Source organism: Belonocnema kinseyi, chromosome 8 (assembly GCF_010883055.1).
Source record: "Belonocnema kinseyi isolate 2016_QV_RU_SX_M_011 chromosome 8, B_treatae_v1, whole genome shotgun sequence".
Taxonomy (NCBI): Eukaryota; Metazoa; Arthropoda; class Insecta; order Hymenoptera; family Cynipidae; genus Belonocnema; species Belonocnema kinseyi.
The window spans coordinates 19,095,870-19,113,015 of record NC_046664.1 but is presented as its reverse complement, the minus strand read 5'-3'; the positions used below and the strand labels follow the sequence as shown (position 1 = coordinate 19,113,015).

The following is a 17,146-nucleotide window of genomic DNA, read 5'->3' as shown; positions in this document are numbered from 1 at the left end:
TTTTCTTAACGAACAATTTTTTTTCAATTGGTTATAAAAACACGTAAACTCAGAAGATGTGGACTGTGACTGCACCATATATCTAGTCGCGAGTGGTGCTGATTGAAAACAGATGATTTGGAGCGATTCGCGCGCCATCTGTTGGTCATTCTAAGGACTTATTGAACTACCCTCGTAGGTAAACTAATGATGATGATTAAACTCGTATTTTATGTTTCGTATGATTTTATGTAATAAGAGATCATTTTCAAAGTTTTAAAAGTTTTTTCTTTAAGTTTGCAATAACTTTCTTAATTTTTCTGGTAAACATACAAGAAGGACTTAGGGGGATAAGCATGCAAAAGTTTCCCCCCGCACGTATCAAGTTCATATTACCACTACAGATGGACATCTGTATGACATAACATTCCTCTAAAGGATAATCCAACAATCTTATTTTTAGGGGAGTTAGGTAGGGGGAAAGTGAAATAAAAAAGTAATTCTTCTCTAAAACTACTGAAGCGATTTTGATGATCGAAATATATGTTGTTGTCACCCACAAAACTTGTTAGAAAAAAAGTTTGAAATTTTTAAATTGAAAAATAGGGGTAAAAAAGGTATAAAAAATGCCAGACCTTTTTTTGAGGTTATGATTTAGAGATACAGCTCTAGTGTTTTTAGGGGAAAAAATACTTATGTTATCTACTTCAACATATATTTTACCAAAATTTTCCATATGGGTACTTTATGGCTTTAAAAAACAAAATCTGGCGTGGGGCGCCATGCGCGTATTGCGTATAGCGCATAACCATAACTCAAGGCTTGGAACATCACAGATCGATCGAAAACGACGAAACTGATTTTATTGATCGAAATATATGTTATAGTCACGCAAAACACTAGTTAGAAACAAAAAAGTTTAAATTTGTTAAATAACAAGTAAGGGTAAAAGTAATGTTTTTAAAAGTTCCAACTTTATTTTTTTGAAATTGTGTTTTCCCTGGCGTACCGAAGCAACCGAATGGAGCCTCTACAAAGTACCCGCAAGGACCCCTTTGGGTCCCCATTCGGTTCCTTTTTAAAAACTAAAAAAACAGCAAAATCAACTTTTAAATTGTTTAAATTCGGATTCTACGTTACAATTTGCATTAGAAACTCACGGAGTAATCACAATACTTGTTTTTGCAGCGTTAAAAACTTTAAAAAATAAAATACCTGTCATTTACATGGGCCAAAGGCGACTTCAAGTGCATCTTCTTTTAGTAGTAGTTAATATGCGTTCCGTCGGTAACTTTAAGAATTTTGTATGGATGCTAGCGCCATGCAGTGGAAACCTCAGGCGACAACGCTGGGATGCAAGTGAGAATTTTATTTTTAAACTTCGCGCGCAACATACTACTTGAGCTATTATGGATGTGCTTGCAGTCACCTTGAGCAGAAGTTAATGACATTTTTTTACATTTTTAAAGCTGCAAAAAAAGTATTGCGATTACTCCGTGAGTCTCTAATAGAAAATTTAACTTAGAATCCGAATTCCAACAGTTTAAGAGTTGATCTTGCAGTTTTTTTGAGTTTTTTAAAAATGAACCGAATGGGGACCCAATGGCGTCTTTACAGGTACTTTGTAGAGGCTCCTTTCGGTTCCTTCGGTCCGCCAGGGTTAGCAATACACCTCTAGTTTTTTTAGGAAAGAAATACTGGTATTTTCTACTTCAACATATATTTTACTCAAATTTTTCATAGGGGCACTTCATGGTTTAAAAAACAAAGTCTTGCGTGTACTTGTATTACCTACGTCTATTGCATATGCACGACACATAGCACGAAAAATGTGGGTAAAATATATCTTGGAGTAGACTCTAGAACTCTAGAACTAGAACTAGACTCTCGAACATAACCTTTAAAAAATGCTGAACATTTTTTAAACTTTTCTTTTACCCCTATTTTTTATTTTAAAAATTTCAAACTTTTTTGTTCTAACTAGTCTCGTGGCTGACTATAACATATATTTCGATCATCGAAATCGTATCAGTAGTTTTCGGTCGATTCGTGATGTTCTAGGTTTTGAGTTAATATTATGCGCCATACGCAATACGCGCATGGCGCCCCACGCCAGATTTTTTTTAAGCCATAAAGTACCAATATGTAAATTTGGGTAAAATATATGTTGAAGTAGACAATATAAGTATTTTTTTGCTAAAAAATCTAGAATTTTATCACTAAAACTCAACCTCAAAAAAAAAGTTATAACTTTTCAAAACATTTCTTTTACTTCTACTTTTTATTTTAAAAATAAATTAAAATGTTCTAACAAGCCTTATGAGTGACTATAACGTATATTTCGATCATCAAAATCAGTTTTGTCGTTTTCGATCGATATGTGATGTCGCAGGCCTAGTAGAGGTAATGTTGTGCGCTGTACGCAATACACGCAGTGCGCAGCGCTCCGCGCTAGATTTGGTTTACTTTAACCATAAAGTGCCCCTATGTAAAATTTGCATAAAATATATGTTGAAGTAGGTAATATAAGTATTTTTTAATAAAAAAAACTAGAAGTGCATCACTAAAACATAACATCAAAAAAAAAATTTTTTAACATTTTTTAACCCTATTTTTAATTTTTAAAATTTGAAAAAAATTCTAACTTGTCTTATGCGTCTTATATTATACCAATATAGCCGAAATTGAGAACTATTGTTTATAATATAAAATTTATTGAAAAATAACGCATTATATATTTTACAGTCTCTGATGCTACGTTGGTTTGTTCACAACTTTTAAATACTGTTAGTATTTTGTATGGTTATGAAAACTAAATTAGAATATGCAAAGAAAAATCTATCTAAGATATTCAAGTTTAAAATCAATTCAATTGAAAAAATACCAATCAGGAAAAAGAATAATTTTTTAATAACTATATATATTTAAAACTAAATAACTTGAAACTGAGTTGTTTGAAATAGAGAGCCTTGAATAGTTTAAATTTCATACGACTAAATTTAAACTTCGAACATTACAATTTTAATTGTTCTATTTCAAAGTTATTTAATTTATAAGTAAAATTGTTCAATTTTCATGTATAAAGAACAATTAAACAATTATTAATTTTCGAAAATTTGCGTAAGTTTAAGAGATATTTAGAAGTTTTAAAAATATTACAACTTGATTTAAAACTTAAAAAGATTATAAAGAATTGAAAACAAAATATCAATTTGTGAAGATTACAATAGAATTTTTTGATGCTATTCAAGGATTTTAAAATTTGTAAGATGATAAAAACAATTGCTAGAAATTTGTGTGAAAATTGCAAGTGATGTTTTCTTTTGAGAAAATTTATTTTAAGAGAATATTTGGAATGATTAATATAAAAAGAAAAAAAATGTTGATAAATAAATAAAAATAAACTAATTATTAATTTAAAAAAATTTGAGTGAGTTTAAGACATAAAAGGGTTTTAAGATCACTGAAAAATAATTTAAAACCTGAAAGGATTTAAATTTTATTTTTAGTTTTTTAAAGATTTTAAACAAAAAATTTAGAAGATTTTTTAGCATTTTAAAAGGCTTCAAAAGGATACAAAAAATTATTAAGATTTTTAAAGAAAATGATTTTTTACTCTGAATAATTCATTTAAAGAGAATGATTTTAAGAATTTGAAGGGATTTTCAAAAGGCAAGTTTTTTTAATTTGAAGGATTTTTAGATAATTTTATAAAAATGTTGAATAATTTTCATAAATATTTAGAACTTTTGTCAAAATTTCAGAAACAATTTGAAATTTGAAATTATTCTAAAAAGATTAAAGCAAATGTAGAGCGTAAAAAAATGTAAGCGTTTTAAAGATTGTGAAGGGTTTAAATATAATACCACAATTTTCTTAAGATACCTGGGAAAATTTTAAATCATTTGAAAATTTTTTAGAATAGTTTAAAAATAATATACAAAAAGATTTGAAAAGGAACACAGTTTTCGATAAATGATTAACGATTGAACAATTGTTCATTTTTTACGACTAAAATGAAATTAATTTATATTCTAATACCTATAAAAATTGTAAAAAATTTTAAATAAAATTCGATTCATAAAAATGAATCGAATATGATAGCTAGGATTTAACCCTTAAAGGGTACACTTCCGTAAAATTACATAAAGAGCATACTGGGTGTTATGTACCCAAGGGTTTTCAAACGTGTGCTGTTGCAACGGTATTGGATAGTTTTTTACAAGAAAATCAATTAATGATGTTTAATCTATCTAGTTCAAGGAGAAAAAGGTTTCATAACAGTTTCGGAAATTTAATTAATTAAAAAAAAAATCCTTTTTGAACAAAAAATTTAAAAATGACTTCTTTCACTCTAAAATTCATAACTTTTTAAGTTTTTGATATTCTGAAAAATAAAAGCTTCAATTCAATGAAAAATGAAACACCCTACTTTGCTTGATTAAACGATTTGACTGATTTTAAATTGCATATAAAAATGATAAAAATCAAAATTATGTAAAAATGACATAGAAAAATAGGTTTTCATGTCATTTGTTAATCTGGCGCCATGTGTTCCATTTTCTTGAATTTATTACGTTTTGTTAAAGCGCAAATGAGTCGCTGGGTGTTTTACACCCAGTATGCCCTTTAACGGTTAAAATCTATAATCTTCCAACCGTACAACTTATAAAAGTTTAAATTTCTTAATTTCACAACTTAACGGCATTTAATTTAAAATTGTTCACTTCAAATGTCTCAGAAGCTTCTATTGTATATGCATAAATTATTGAACGATTCAATGAAAACAAAATTTTAACGTTAAGTTTAAAAGTTAAAAATTCCAAATATTCCTAACAATGTTTTATAAATTCTTATCGTTAATTATTAAATAATTAATATGAAGAATATTTAATTGTCTTACGCTGGAAAATTTCCTCTTCGAGAGTGACAACTTTTCCCTGCTTCTTGATAATGGAAATGTCCTTACAGCCAGGAGTGTCAAGGGCAACACCTGAAAAGTAAAAGATGAAGAAAAGTTGAAGAATCTCCATTCAAAGGTAACGATGACTCCTTTCTCTTTCGCTAGGGTTCAGCAAAACGACATTCTCCTCAAATAAAATACGAAAAGAGAGAAATTCTGCGAATCCTCAAGAATGCAAAAAAATATGGCGCCAGCAGAATCAAGGAGATTCACCCCAAGAGTCCCAGGTCACCTTCTTATAAATTTAAATGCATTCCTTGAGAAAATACAGGAGTCATCAAACCCTCATTCACAGGACATTACCCCAGAATCCTTTTAAGAAAAATATATATAAACAGTAAACACAACCTCAAGGCTTAATCCAATCCAGTTTAAAATTCTGTCTTTCCTTTTTATTTTTTTAACAAATTCTATTTTTAAGATTTCAAATACGACAAATCAAAATTTCAAAAAAATTAATCTTTAATATTCAAATCATTTAAAAGAGGCTAATTTTTTACGAAATAGTTGAATCTTCAACCAAAACAGATTAATTTTCAAACAAACATTTGCATTTTTACCAAAAGAGACCCAATTTCTACAAAATATTTTCTACCAAGAAAATTAAATTTCTAGCAAAAAACACGAATTTTCAAGGATATAGTTGCACTTTCAACGGAAAAAAATAATTTTCAACAATATAGTTCAACTGGTAACCAAGCAGTTACATTTTCAAGAAAAATAATAAATTTCTACAACATTTTTAGGAAAAATACATAGCCAAATTTTGTTGGACTTTCCAGCCAAAAAGACGAATTTTCTACAAAAAAGTTGAATTGTCAATCTAAAGAGATGAGTAAAAAAATAGTTCATTTACGACTGAATAGTTGAATTTCCTACCAAAATAGTGAAATTTTCCACTGAGAAAGATCAATTGTAAATCAAAAATGGAATAGATAAATTTTCAATTAAAGAAGAATTCATTTTAAACTAGAAATTTGACCAATTATTTGAATTTTCTACCAAGATAGCGGATTTTCAAAAATATACGTGCATTTTAAATCAAATAGTTTAATTTTCAAGTAAAAAAGACAAAATAGTTACATTTTCCATTAAAATTTTGAATTTTCTAATAAAATAGTTTAATTTTCAAACAAATAGTCTAATTTTCAAATAACAAAGATTAATTGTTGACCAAAAATAGAATAGTTTAATTTTTTAGCTCAAAAAATTATTTTACAATACCAAAAAAGAACACAAATTTTCTACCAAAATAGTTGCTTTTCAACTGGATACATAAATTTTCGAACAAATAGTTGAATTTTCATCTAAAAGAGATCAGTTTTAAACCACAAATAAAATATTAGAATTTTCAGTTAAAAGCGTTAATTTTCCACCAAAACGAACCAATTTCAATAAAATCGCTGATTTTTCAAATACAAAAGACTAATTTTCAAATACAGAGGATAAATTGTAAACCCAAAATCGAATAGTTATATTTTCAGTTGAAAAATTAATTTTCAAACAAAAAGAACCATTTTTCAACAAAATAGGTACATTTTTCATCAAATATTTGAATTTTCTACCAAAATAGTTCAATTATCATGCAAATGGTCTAATTTTAAAATGAAAAGATCAATTTTGAATCATAATCAAAATTATTTGAAATAAAATTGTTAAATTTTCAACTTAAAATTATTAATCTTCAAACAATTTTCTATTACGAAGATTAATTTTTTAACAAAAAATAAAAAAAATTGCAACCAAAAATGTAAAAGTTGATATTTTACCCAAAAACAGTGTTTATTTTTAAAAATAAAAAACAGATGAAACCAATCAAAAAATACGAATTTTTAAAGCCATATAGTTTATATTTCAAACAAAATGGATGAATTTGCAATTAAGTTGATATTTCAAACAAAAAATACTTTTATTTGGAATAAAATACAGTTAAGTTCATCTAAAAGAGACTAATTAAAAAAAGTTAAATCTTCGCCCAAAATAGATTAATTTTCAACGACGCAGTTACATTTTCAAGCAAAAAATATTATATTAAATTTCTACCAAAAGAGTTGAATTTTTTAAAGAAAAAGACGAATTTTCTATGAAACAAACAAACTTTTAAACTTAAAAAAATAAATTGTCTACAAAAAATGTATTTTTCAACCAAATATTTTTATTTTTTATAAAATTGTTGAAGCTTCATGAAAGTTAATTAAATTTGGAAGAAAAAATATAAATTATCAATGAAAAATGTAACAGTTGAAATCTCAATCCAAAAATACTTTAATTTTAAAATAAAAAGCAGATAAGTTCATCTGAAGGAGAATAATTTTCAAAAAAGTATTTAAATCTTCAACAAAAATAGATACATTTTAAACTTTAAGCTATTTTTTTAACCAGAAAATAATCAATTTTCACCAGAAATTTCCACGAATTTCCTATAAAATAAAACAAAAACATTGAAACCCGAAAATATGAATTTTAAACAGAAAATGTAAAGCTCAAAATAATGTTTGAAATTTTCTACAAAATTGCTGAATTTAAAATCTAAAAAGATTAATTAAATTAAATTTTATATGATTAAATTTCTGCCAAAAGAGATGATTTTTTAAATATCTTTTAAACTGACTAGAATTATTACTAAAATTTTGAAAAATCTTTCAACCTTACAAAAATTGCTTTAAAATCTTCTATATTTTCTTTGACACTTTTATTAATCTTTTGAAATTTAGTTGAAAAATTATTTTTTTTAACTGAAAATCATTAAAAATGTATTCCGTGAAGTATGAGAAAAATTGTTTATTTTCTTTAAACCTTTAAAAATCTTAGAAAGCTTCGAATTTCATATTCGAAATCTTTAAAAATTAACACTTTATGTTATTTCTTTTGAAATCTATAAATCTTTTTAATTATTTTTGTATCTTTTTAATATTTCTAAATATCTCTTAAACTTGCTTCTATTTTTTCCATTTTTAATTTTCTCTTAAAATTAGTTTTACAGAAAAAAAAAACATTTGAAGTTTTCTCAAGCATCTTAAGAAAATTGTTATTCTCTTCAATCTTTTCAAAATTCTTAAAGAGCTTCTTTTTCAAAATCATTAGAAATATATAAATTATCTTTAAAATTGTTTGAAATCTTTTTAATTTTTAAGTAATTTTTAAATTTAAACTTACTCGAATTTCATCTGAAGTTTTCTAATCCTGCAAAATTGCACATTTTTGCTTTAAAAACTTTTTCATTCTTTTTCGATGCAAAAAAATTGAAATATTTTTCAATCTTCTCTTAACATTTATTTTTCAAAATAAGAAATCATTGGTAATTTACGATTCTTTTGGAAATTCTTTTAAACGATTTATTGAATATTTAACCACTTTTGGGCGTGAAAATTCAAGATATTTTTTTCAATATTTCACACTAATTAAGGGAGTGAGAAATTGAAAAATAAGAAATAATTTTGATATCACCCTCAGGGGCAATGCAACTTTTGTGAAAGATCCTCTAACTAAAAATACATTACAGTCAATTGATGAACTTTACAATGTATTTGTTGCATCTTTATTATAATAAATTATTCAAATATTCGCTTTTCGTGATAGTAAATATGTGGCGCATTGTTTATAAAAAATGAAATTTCAATTAAAAATAAAAAACATATTACATTGTTAAAATTATTGTCGCCTTTCAACAAAGGTTTAAACAAATTTAAATAACTCCTCTGTTATTCCTAAATACAATTTTAATCTTATTATAAAAAAATGCCGTCACTTCACACGGTTTTTTTAAATTAATAAATAAATTGCAAAACTTTGGACATTGATGCATTCGAGTTTTAACAAGACAACAAATTACAAGTATCAAAAATTTTTAAAGTAAAGTTCGTTTTTCAAAAAATCCCGCCATTTTATTTTTTGACATTTTTTGTTCATAACATACAAATTTAATTTAAAAAAGATCCAATCTGATTCCAAATTTTTTCCCTGCTTTTTCGAGTGCCGTATTAATTTTCCTTAAAAATCGATTCCGGTTTGTGACTTATATAAGAATTTAAAACGCCTTTGAGGTCATTTGCTGCAGACAATGCACCTTTTGTGAAAGATCCTCTCACTAAAAGTATATTGCTTTGAATAGATGAAGTTTACAAAGCATTCCTGACAACTCAATTATAATAAATTAGTCAAATATTTGCTTGATGTCATAATAAATTTTTTGTGAATTATTTATGTATGATAAAATTTTTATTTGAAACTAAAGGAACATGGACTAGAAAAATTTGCAGAATAGTTTGGAATTTCTAAAAAGAATAAAAGGAAACTCTTTTTGAAAAAGCTTTTTAAGAAAGTTTTTATCTAATTTTTTTTTTAATTCAACACTTTCAAAGTTTAGTTTTTTATTTAATTGACAGGTACGAAATTTCATTCTTGATCAATTTTATAAATTGAATACATTTTTAAGCAAGGTTTCTATAAATAGATTTCTATTCAAATTTTATTAAGCCTTTAAAAATGACTTCTTGGGTCAAAACTAGCCCAGAAAATTCAATTTTCAAAAGTTTCCTAACTAAAGCTTTTAATGGATCGAAAATTTTTTTGGGACTACAAAATCCGGGAAAAAATTAAATTACTGAAATTATATTACCGACGATTTAAAATTTCCGAAATGGATAATTCCAGAATAAGAAAATTCCCGAGAGTTTATAATATTACCGAATTTGTAAATTCTTGTTACTAATAAATAAAGTTTCCAAACTTAAGCAATTAAAAAACGATTTTCATAATAAAATAAGAACTAATAAATCAAAATAAAATGTGTCAATAAAACAAAATACTTTTATTTGTTAACCATATATTTCTACTTTACTTTTTAAATATTGAAAGAATTTTTTAACTGTTTGGATTCGGGAATTTTATAATTCAGAAATTTTCCTCTATTGGAAATTTTAGTTTTGGATATTTTATAACGTCGAAACGAGAGAAAAATCCAGAAAAATAACACTTCCATGTCCCGAAAAACAAAATATTGCAACCAGAAAATTCATCCAAAAAATAAAATTACTCAAAATTAAAAATTCCCGAACTGAAATATTCCAGATATAATATAATTCCCGAAATAAAAGTCGTCCAATGAGCCGATTGAAAAATTCCGAAAAATGAAATTCCCAAAACTATAAAATTCTTGAATTGGAACATTCCGAATGATAAAATTTAAGAAATGTCAAAATCCCGAACTGGAAAATTTCCATATATATTATAATATTACTAAACTGGAAAATTGAATTTTTCAATTTGGTAATATTTTTAAAAATTGCGAATAATAAAAGTGTCGACAGTAAATTGCCGAATTATAAAATATCAGAACTAGAAAAATCCAGAAGACAAACAATTATAAAAAATGTTTTTTAATCAATATTATTTATTTATATAAAATAAAAGAATTATTTTAATGTTTAAAGTTTTTTAGATTATTGCTTGAATTAAAAATAACAATAAGTAATTGAAAAAATATATTTCTCGATTAAAAATGTTGTTTGGAACTATTCATGGTATTTTTTTTTAATACAAGAAGTGTTCTCGAAAATCGAATTTTAAATATAAAACAATAATTAAAAACAAATTCCGAAATAAATCAGTGCTGAAATTAAATTTCTTTGAGAAAAATGTTTGATTTTTGTATTTTCAATTAATGAATGATATTTATTTAAAAAAAAGTAAATTGTTTTAATTCCTGAATTTTCTAGTCGGGATATTATATAATTCCGCAATTTTCTTTTGGGAATTTTCAAATTCAGTAATATTATAAACTGTCGCAAATTCCATTATTCGGGAATTTTCCAATTAGGTAATGTTATAAACTGTTTGGGAATTTTTTTACTTGGAAACTTTCCAATTCTGAATTTTTATTTTTCTGAATTTTTACTGAATTTGAAAATTCCCGAAAAATAAAATTCTCAAAGCTGTAAAATTTCCGAATTTTTTTAAAGTTTAAAGTTTTTTAATTACTGCTTGAATTTAAAATAACAATAATTGAAAAAAATATATTTCTAGATGAAGAATGTTGTTTTAAAGTGTGCACGGTATTTTTTTAAATCACAACAAACGTTCTCGAAAACCGAAATTTTCATTTAAAAAATAAAATTTTGAAATAAATCAGTGCTGAAAAAAATGCTCTTTGATACAAATATTTTATTTGTCGACAATTTTCAAATTCCGCAATATTATAAACTGTTCAGGAATGTTATCATTCAAGAATCTAATATTTCGACAATTTTATAATTTCGTAAATTTTAGTTTTCGGGCTTTTTTCAATTAGGGGAGTAAAGTGTCGGGAATTTTATTTTTCGAGATTTTACAGTCTTTCCGGAAAATGGGAAAAATAAAATATCCGACCATTTAAAATTCCCAAAAGAGCAAATTTTCAAATGAGAAAAGTATCGAAATAATAAAATTGTCGACATATTAAAATCCTGAACAATAAAATTTTCGGACATTTGATAACCTTACCGAATTTGAAATTCCCGAGAATTTATAATATTAATGAATTTTTTATTTTCCGAGAGAAAATTTTATTCTGTGAATTTTAAAAATTCGTTATTATCATAAACCATCGGGAATTTTCTAAATTCGTGGATTTTAAATTGTAGGCAATTTTCTAATTTCAGTAATTTTTTATTTCGAATATTTTCCAGTTTTGGAAATTTTAATTATTAAGATTTTTCATTCGTCCCATAATGTCGGAAATTATATTTTAAAAATTAACTATCATCGGAAATTTTCAAATTTGGGAATATTATAAACTATTTTGAATTTTCCAATTCGAGAATTTAAAGTTGCCGGCATTTTTATAATACCGGAATTTTCTATTTCCAATATTTTCTTTTTTCATGAATTTTACAGTCTGGGGAATTTTATTTTTCTGGATTTTTCAGCGTTAGATATTTCATAGAAGAAACTTGTTATTTTTCTTACAATTATCATTAATTAGGCGTGCTTATTAACAAGAAAAATGTTTACCAGCTGAGTCATATCCTCGGTATTCGAGCCTTTTTAGTCCTCCAACAAGAAGCTCCAGGATCTCCCTCCTGCTCTTTGGGGTCAAGTAGTTCAGATAAGCGAAAATTCCTTTAACAAAAATAAATTTAAAAAAAGTTAGAAACCAGTAGATAAATTAAATTCCAATCAATTTAAGTTGTAAAAAATTAGAAAGGGCAAACCACGTGATTTTTTAATATACAAAAAAAGGATCACAATCTCATTTCTTGTTATCTTTAATATAGATAACAAGAAACGAATCTATTCATTTTACTTCCTAGTACCGCGTTTATTAAATAATTTATACATGTTTTTTTTATTCTTAAAGTACTGCAGAGTTAAATATAGTTTTTAAATTTCATATTTTTATTTTGAAACCTTTTTTTTAACTACGAAATTCGGGAAAATTAAAAACAAGTAATAGGATTCAAATTTGGACAGATTGAGCTTTCAATTCTTGAAACTTTATCTACTTCAACCAAACAAAATGAATTTTCTACCCAGAAAGAAAAAATTTTTACCAAAAAAGTAGGATTTTCGAACAAAAAAGATTACTTTTTAACAAAATATGTAAATTTCAAACAAACAGAATTTCCAAACAAAAAAGATTAAACTTCAATTAAAATTAGTTGAATTTTCAACAAAATAGTTGAATTTGGAAGCTAAGAAGTTTAATTTTTTAGAAGACTGTTGAATTTCAAAACTGAAAAGACGAATTTTAACAAAAAAGTTCATTTTAACTAAAAAATGTGATAGAAAATTGAACTATTCAGTTGAAAATTGATGTATTTTGTTAAAAATTCGTCTATTTTGTAGAAAATGGATTAATCTGGTTTGGTTGAGGATTCAACTATTTTGTTCGAAATTCATCTTTTTTTGTTCAATTTATGTGACTATTTAATGAAAAAAAATTTGTTCAACTATAATTACATTTTTCGTTCAGAATTCAGCTTTTTTTATGAAAATTTAATTAGTTGGTTGAAAGTTAAATTCTTCTGTTAAAAATTAACTTTTGTTTTTGTTGAAAATTTGTTTTTAATTTTGCTGAAATTTCATTTTTTTTACTGAAAATGTAACTATTCCAGTTGAACCTTGAACCATCTCGTTTACAAATATTTTTTATTTGGAACTTTTTTTTTAACTGAAAATTTAACTACTTCAGTTGGATATTACATCATTTTATTTAAAAATTAATCTCTCTGTTTGAACACTAATTATTTTAAATACATATTTAACAATTCAATTTTTGGTTGAAAAATTACCCTTTTTAATTGAAAATATGCTTTTTTTGTAAAAATTAAACTTGTTGGTTGAAAAATCATCTTTTTGGTTTAAAATTAAACTATTCTACTTAAAAGATTCATCAGTTTGGTTGGAAATTCATCATTTTGAACTGAAAATTTAACAATTCACTTTTTGTTTGACATTTTATCTTTTTTAATTTAAAATTTATGTTGAATTTTTTTACTGAAAATTCGTGGTTTTTTTGCTGGAAATAATGTTTGAAAACTGGAAATTGAGTTATTCCAGCTAAAAAATTATTTTATTTTTACTTGAAAATTCTACGTTTCTGGTTAAAAATTACTTTTCTTGGTTGGAAATTCATCTTTTTAGTTTAAAATCAACTATTTGGTTAAAAGTTAAACTCTTTCATTAAAAGTTCATTTTTTGGTTTAAGATTAATCATCTTAACTTAAAATTCATTTCTTTGGTTAACAAATGTAATTATTTCATTGAAAATTACTTTTTTTAGATGAAAAATAGTTTTTTTAGATTGAAATTTTTTTTAACTGAAACTTCAACTATTCCAATTGGAAATATTTTTTATTTTTAGTTGAAAATTCTTCTTTGTTGGTTGAAAACTACTTTTCTTAGATGAAAATTATTCTTTTTAGTTTAAAATTCAACTATTTTGGTGAAAGTTAAACTTTTTCATTAAAATTTCATTCTTTTAGTTTAAGATTTATCATTTTCATTGAAAATTCATCTCTTTGGTTGAAAATTTAAATATTTTGTTGAAAATTCTTTTTTTGCTGAAAAATGAATTATTTAAAAAAAATGGAAATTAAACTATGCTAGTTGAATGTTTGTTTTTAATTGGAAATTTTTGTTGTTGAAAGTTCTTCTTTTTGGTGGAAAATTTAATTACTTTTTTGATCATTCGTTTTTTTTGGGTTAAAAGTTTTTTTAAACCAAAAATTGAACTTTCCCATGGGATAGTTCTTTCCTTTTTTTAGCTGAATTGAAAACTTATTTTTTTTTTTTTGGTTGAAAATTAATTTTTTAGTTGAAAATCAGTTTTATTTTAGTTGAAAAATAGTTTTTTTTAGTTAAAAATTTTTTTTTGTAATAAAATTTGAACTATTCCAATTGAAAATATTTTTTATTTTCAGTTTAAAATTCTTCTTTTTGAGTTAAAAATTACTTTTCTTAGTTGTAAATTAATCTTTTTAGTGTAAAACTTAACTATTTTGGTGAAAGTTAAACTTTTTCATTAAAATTTCATTCTTTTAGTTTAAGATTTATCATTTTCATTGAAAATTCATCTCTTTGGTTGAAAATTTAACTATTTTGTTGAAAATTCTTTTGTTGCTGAAAAATGAATTACTTAAAAAAAATGGAAATTAAACTATTCTAGTTCAATATTTGTTTTTAATTGAAAAAGTTCTTCTCTTTGGTGGAAAATTTAATTATTTTGTTGATAATTCGTTTTTTTTGGGTTAAAAGTTTTTTTAAACCGAAAATTGAAGCTTCCCCTAGTATAGTTTTTTCCTTTTTTTAACTGAATTGAAGACTTTTTTTTATTTAAAAACTAATTTTTTAGTTAAAAATTCTTCTTTTTTGGTTGGAAACAATTTTCTTAATTGAAAATTCATTAATTTCTGTTAAAAATTCAGCATTATAGTCAAAAACGGATCTTTTAGTTTAAAATTTAACTAGGTACTTGTTTGAAAGTTGAACTATAATTTTTTAATTCACAAAAAACAGTAAAATTCGCGAAACAATATTTTCAAAGGAAGTCTTTAGTGTAATTTTTTTCAAAAAATTATCAGAGTAGTGTAATACTTGAAAATAATTGGCAAATAGTGTCAATAAAGATGTGAATCCGAGTTTTAATTTATTCTGAAATTTATTTCTTAAATTTGTTTATCATAATTTATGCTAAGAAAAGGCTGAACTACATTTTTTGTGAAATCTTCTTTAGGTTTTTATTGTTAGCTCCTACTCTTAGATACATATGAAAGGAGAAGAAAGTTTCATTTTAAATCAATCATGATAAATAATAAAGCGGCTCTTATAAAGTTCACTCAAGTTGGACCAGTATGGTAAATGAAGGACCTTCGTGGCATTTGAAAGACTTTCAGTTTCACTCGACTTCTCACTTTGTCCTCTCACTTTTTCCATTTCAAGGTTTAAATTTAAATTTGAATTCAAACACATGTTTATCTGTATCTAATTATTTCCGTAAGATTTTACAGTTATCGGAGAAAAAATAAATCTACCTCCCAAATGTTTATTTTCAATTAAAGTTCTAAAAAGTAAATAGGGAAATAAATTCGTTTAAATAAAAATAATGTATAGATGCCTGATTAAATTGAATAAGATTTTTAAGCAAATGGTCCAATTTTCAAATAAAAAGATTAAGCTTCAACCAAAATAAAGCTTCAGTTCCAACGAAATAGTTTAATTTTCCAGCAGAAATGATGATTCAAAAAACTGGTCAACTTTCAACTTAAAAAATGAGGTTTTGACAAAATAGTTAAATTTTGAACAAAATGGTTAGATTTTGAACAAAATAGTTGATCTTTTAACAAAGCAGTTGAATATTTATTCTGAAAAAATGTATTTTTAACAACAACAAATTAATTATAAACCAAACAGTTGCATTTACAATCAAATTAGTTGAATTTTCAAACAAAATGGGAGAATTTACCACAAAATAGTTCATTTTTGAACAAAATGATTAAATTTTCAACAAAAAATGTGACTTTTAACAAAACAGATGAATTTTCAACCAATTAGCTGAAGTTTCAATAAAAAAAAATTAATTTCCAACGAAAGTAATAATAGTGGACCATTCAACCAAAACTATTAATTTTCTACCAATAGTTGAATTTTCAACCAAAAATTGATTTTTTAGCAAAACACTTAAATTTTCAAACAATTAGTTGAAGTTTTAACCAAAAAATATTCATTTTGAACGGAAAATATAATACCAAAAAATATTCATTTTCTACCAAAAGAAATACTCAACGAAAAATTTAAGACTCCAAGCTAGAAAGTTGAATGTTTTAAAAAACAGTTATGTTTCCAATTTAAAAAAAAATTAATTTTCAACTAAATCGTTGAATTTTCAACAAAACGATTATATTTCCAACAAAATAGTTGGCCTTTTAAAAAAACAGTTGCATTTTTAACCAATTAGTTTAATTTCCAACAAACGAAAAATGAATTGCAAACCAAAAAATATTAATTTCTAAGCAAAAATATAATGGTGGATCATTAAACAAAAAAATATTAATTTTCTACCAAAAGAGATAAATATTCAATGAAAAAATTGAGACTTCAAGCTAAAAAGATTAATATTTCAGAAAACAGTTTACTTTTCATAAAAAAAGGAATTTTTTATCAAAACACGAATTTTCACAAAACAGTTGAATTTTCGACCAAAAAAGACGAGTTATTAACAAAAAAAGTTGCATTTAAAAAAAAAACAGTTCAATTTTTAACAAAAAAAGTTTAATTTTAAACTTGAAAGGATGTTTTTTCAACCAATTAGTTGAAGTTTCAACAAACAAAAAATTAATTGTTCAGATACATTTTCAACGCAAAAGTTGAGACTAAGCTAAAAAGTTTAATGTCTAAAAGTGGAGTTTTCAAAAACAAAAAAAATTAATTTTCTATCAAAAAAGATGAATTAAAAAAACAGTTTATTTTAAAAAAATGCTTTTACAAAATACGTGATTTTTCAACCTACAGAAATAAATTTTCAACCAAATAGCTGAATTTTCTAGAAATAAAAAATTAATTATGTACCATTCATAACTGAATGATTGAACTTTCACGCAAAAAGGGACGAATTTTTAATCAAACAGATAAAGTTTAGATTTAAAAATATCATTTTTCACAAAATAGTTACATTTTTAACAAAACAATTGAATTTTCGCCCCACATGTGTATATATGGATATGTATG

At 24.7% G+C, this 17,146-nt stretch overlaps 1 protein-coding gene across 6 annotated transcripts in view; it reads right to left on the bottom strand.

Annotated features, from left to right (window-relative positions):
• The window catches only part of LOC117177926 (glutamine--fructose-6-phosphate aminotransferase [isomerizing] 2), a 114,512-nt gene that overhangs the window by 75,362 nt on the left and 22,004 nt on the right, over positions 1–17,146 (bottom strand). For all 6 annotated transcript variants that reach the window (XM_033369039.1, XM_033369042.1, XM_033369043.1 and 3 more), the window contains exons 2-3: positions 11,933–12,040; positions 4,883–4,972 (exon numbers count right to left, since the gene is read on the bottom strand). In XM_033369039.1, the coding sequence (XP_033224930.1) occupies positions 4,883–4,972; positions 11,933–12,040 (198 nt within the window). The remainder of the gene's footprint in view (positions 1–4,882; positions 4,973–11,932; positions 12,041–17,146) is intronic.